At 31.3% G+C, this 2646-nt stretch overlaps 1 protein-coding gene across 1 annotated transcript; it reads left to right on the top strand.

Moving 5' to 3' along the window:
• The first annotated feature begins 625 nt into the window (after positions 1-625).
• On the top strand, positions 626-2007 carry LOC116339707 (odorant receptor 67c-like). Its single transcript, XM_031765737.1, has 4 exons — positions 626-1383; positions 1474-1675; positions 1741-1896; positions 1954-2007. The coding sequence occupies exons 1-4, from the start codon at positions 626-628 to the stop codon at positions 2005-2007; spliced, it is 1170 nt and encodes a 389-aa protein (XP_031621597.1).
• Positions 2008-2646: the final 639 nt, after the last annotated feature.

The following is a 2646-nucleotide window of genomic DNA, read 5'->3' as shown; positions in this document are numbered from 1 at the left end:
TGAAATATTGTATCAATTTAATTGCAGTGCATGGTTATGGTCTGGGGTTTTGTTTCGAAAGCAAAAATATCGTTAGATGAGAATGTACAATGTCAATGTGTTCAATTCAAAATTAATAGAATTAAATCAAATAATTGTTATTTGATGTTGGTTAATTTACCGAAAATAAAGCAAAAGATTTATTATGGATGAGCTGTTCAGGCATTTGGTTATATTTTCCAATCGAAATATATGTATATATAAAATGACAGTGTAATTATTCAGTTTGAAATTTCATTCATTCAATGTGGAGTGCCACAAGAGATAGATTCGGTGAAAAAAAAGTTCTTTTCAATGACAATCTGGTAGTTAACCGCAAATTACCGGTTGGATAGACATTTAATTAAAAATAATTCATATTATTGAAGCTCGGCGGTCCAATGAACAAAAAACAAGCCATACAATTACTGTTTTTATTGCTTGTTTAAGCAACGCTCACTGCGTTGATAGAATAATTAAAAAATTTCCATATAAAAGGTAACTGTTCAACTCCTCGGGGTTAGTTTGTTTCTTTTTCTGTATGTTAAGAGTAAGATTTGATCTTGTTAAATTTTTTGAAATTACGAAGATTCACAATATTTGAAAAATGAAGTCAATTGATTTTATAAAATTGCCACTGTTGACAATTGCCGTAAAGGGTTTGGCAATGACATATAGTTTGAATGGTGAAAAAGCTTATCATATTGTCGCAAACTGGCTGTTGCCATTGGGATTTGTAAATACAATGTTGAATGGTTACGGCCAATATACAGTGATGATGGAAACGATTAATGAAGGTTTATCGGTTTATGGTAGACATTTGTATCCGTTATTTTACATAACATCATTAGTGCCGAAAATTTTTACGCTCCTACTCAAACGACATAAGCTCAATCGATTATTACTCATGCTTGACGATAATATGCCATGCAGTGAGCAGCAACGGCAAGAATATCGCATTGATGAGTATTACAAAAGGATAAATCGCTTAACTCGCATTTGTGTCATTATTTCTGTGTTTGCAATCAACTATGCAAGTTTCAGTCCAACCGTTGTCGCATATTATAAATCGAAAACCAATGATGAACATTTTGAGATGCAGTATCCGTATGAACCGTATCGAATCTATCCGAAGCAACGTATTTTCTTTCCAATTTTCTTCTTTTCACAATGCTATGAGGCTGCTATCAACATTGGCACAATTAATGCCATCAATTTTATGATGTATGGCATTATATTTTTGATTGATATGCATTATAAGCATTTGGCCAAGAAAATGACCACATATGATGGATCCATTCAAGATGACCGCAATGATTATCAGCACTTAATTTGGTGCATTAAAAAACATAATCAATTGAATGGGTAAGTAAATTGAACACTCTTTGATTTTTATCGTTCATATTTGCGTCTATTTGAATTTATGAGTGCTTTGAAAATTCCATTTCCAAAAAGGTTTATTCATCAGCTTAACGATATTTTTTCAATCGCATCGCTTGTTAATCTATGCTGTAGCACGTCCATTTTGGTTTTATTCTGTTTCATGGGCACAAATGTGACTTCGTTAAATGATTTGATTCAATATTTGATGAATGCATTTTCATCCATAGTGGAATTGTTTGTGATGTGCTGGTTTTCACAGAAAATCCGAAATAGTGTATGCAATCAAACTGTTTTCAATTTGGCACTTTTTAATTAAAAAAACTTTGTATGATTTTTCAGAGCTCAGAAATACCACAAAGTGCTTACGATAGCATTTGGTATACAAAAAATACACGTTTTCAAAATGGAATCACTTTGATTATTCAGAATAATCAGCGACTTCTTAGTTTGGAAGCTTTTAAATTTGCCGATCTTTCGATGGAACGATTTTTAAGCGTAAGATAATTAGATGCTTGAAATATGATCATCGACTTTTATTTGCATTTCTTTCAGGTCATGCAATTATCTTATCGATTGTTGGCCTTGTTGAACAACATGAATGAATAACACCAAAAAAAATTAAGAAGAATTTGTGCTCGAGACTCACTTTTAATTGCACGTATAATATTATTATAATCATAGCATTTATGTTGTATTTTATGAAATTCTAATATTTTGGTATGAATTAACCAAAAAAAAAAATCGAAATAACTATTTGAATTTAATCATTAAAACAAATCATTAAATATGCAAAAAATAATAGAAAAACAATATTCATGTCGAACAAAATACGGCATGTTCCAATAAAAATTAACAAAATTCATAAAATAAACATTTTACGTCATATTTGGGTTCTTTATAAATCGAATATGTGTAATTGGTACAAAAGCGGCGAAAAGTTTTGAAAATTAATTGGTAATTAACCAAATTCAATGCATTTATTTCCTCAATTTGATCGAAAATGTAATTTATGAAATAAGGTCCACTTGGCTGGATACATCGAAATATATTTAAAAAGGCGATGCTTTATTCGTACAATCTTTTCATCCATCACGTGCAGGAACACATAAGCTACTCGCAGACAGTGACATTCAAATAAACCATAATTGTCACTTGTGGAATTACTATAATCACCGTTTATGCGCGTGTCTACATGGCCCCCCCTATCCAGCCTGGCAAATTTTTGCGATTGCCTTGAAACCTTTT

This window comes from Contarinia nasturtii, unplaced genomic scaffold (genome assembly GCF_009176525.2).
Source record: "Contarinia nasturtii isolate CC-2019 unplaced genomic scaffold, AAFC_CNas_1.1 Cnas_scaffold_533, whole genome shotgun sequence".
Lineage (NCBI taxonomy): Eukaryota > Metazoa > Arthropoda > Insecta > Diptera > Cecidomyiidae > Contarinia > Contarinia nasturtii.
Note: the sequence above shows the minus strand (reverse complement) of the source record. Positions and strands in the feature narration are given on the sequence as shown.

What these genes read in the sequence shown, in the direction of transcription:
- LOC116339707 (XM_031765737.1), top strand. Translation starts at nt 626, where the DNA reads ATGAAGTCAATTGATTTTATAAAATTGCCACTGTTGACAATTGCCGTA. An exon ending in AAACATAATCAATTGAATGG is followed by an intron (nt 1,384 to 1,473) that starts GTAAGTAAATTG and finishes ATTTCCAAAAAG; the next exon opens with GTTTATTCATCAGCTTAACG. An exon ending in CACAGAAAATCCGAAATAGT is followed by an intron (nt 1,676 to 1,740) that starts GTATGCAATCAA and finishes ATGATTTTTCAG; the next exon opens with AGCTCAGAAATACCACAAAG.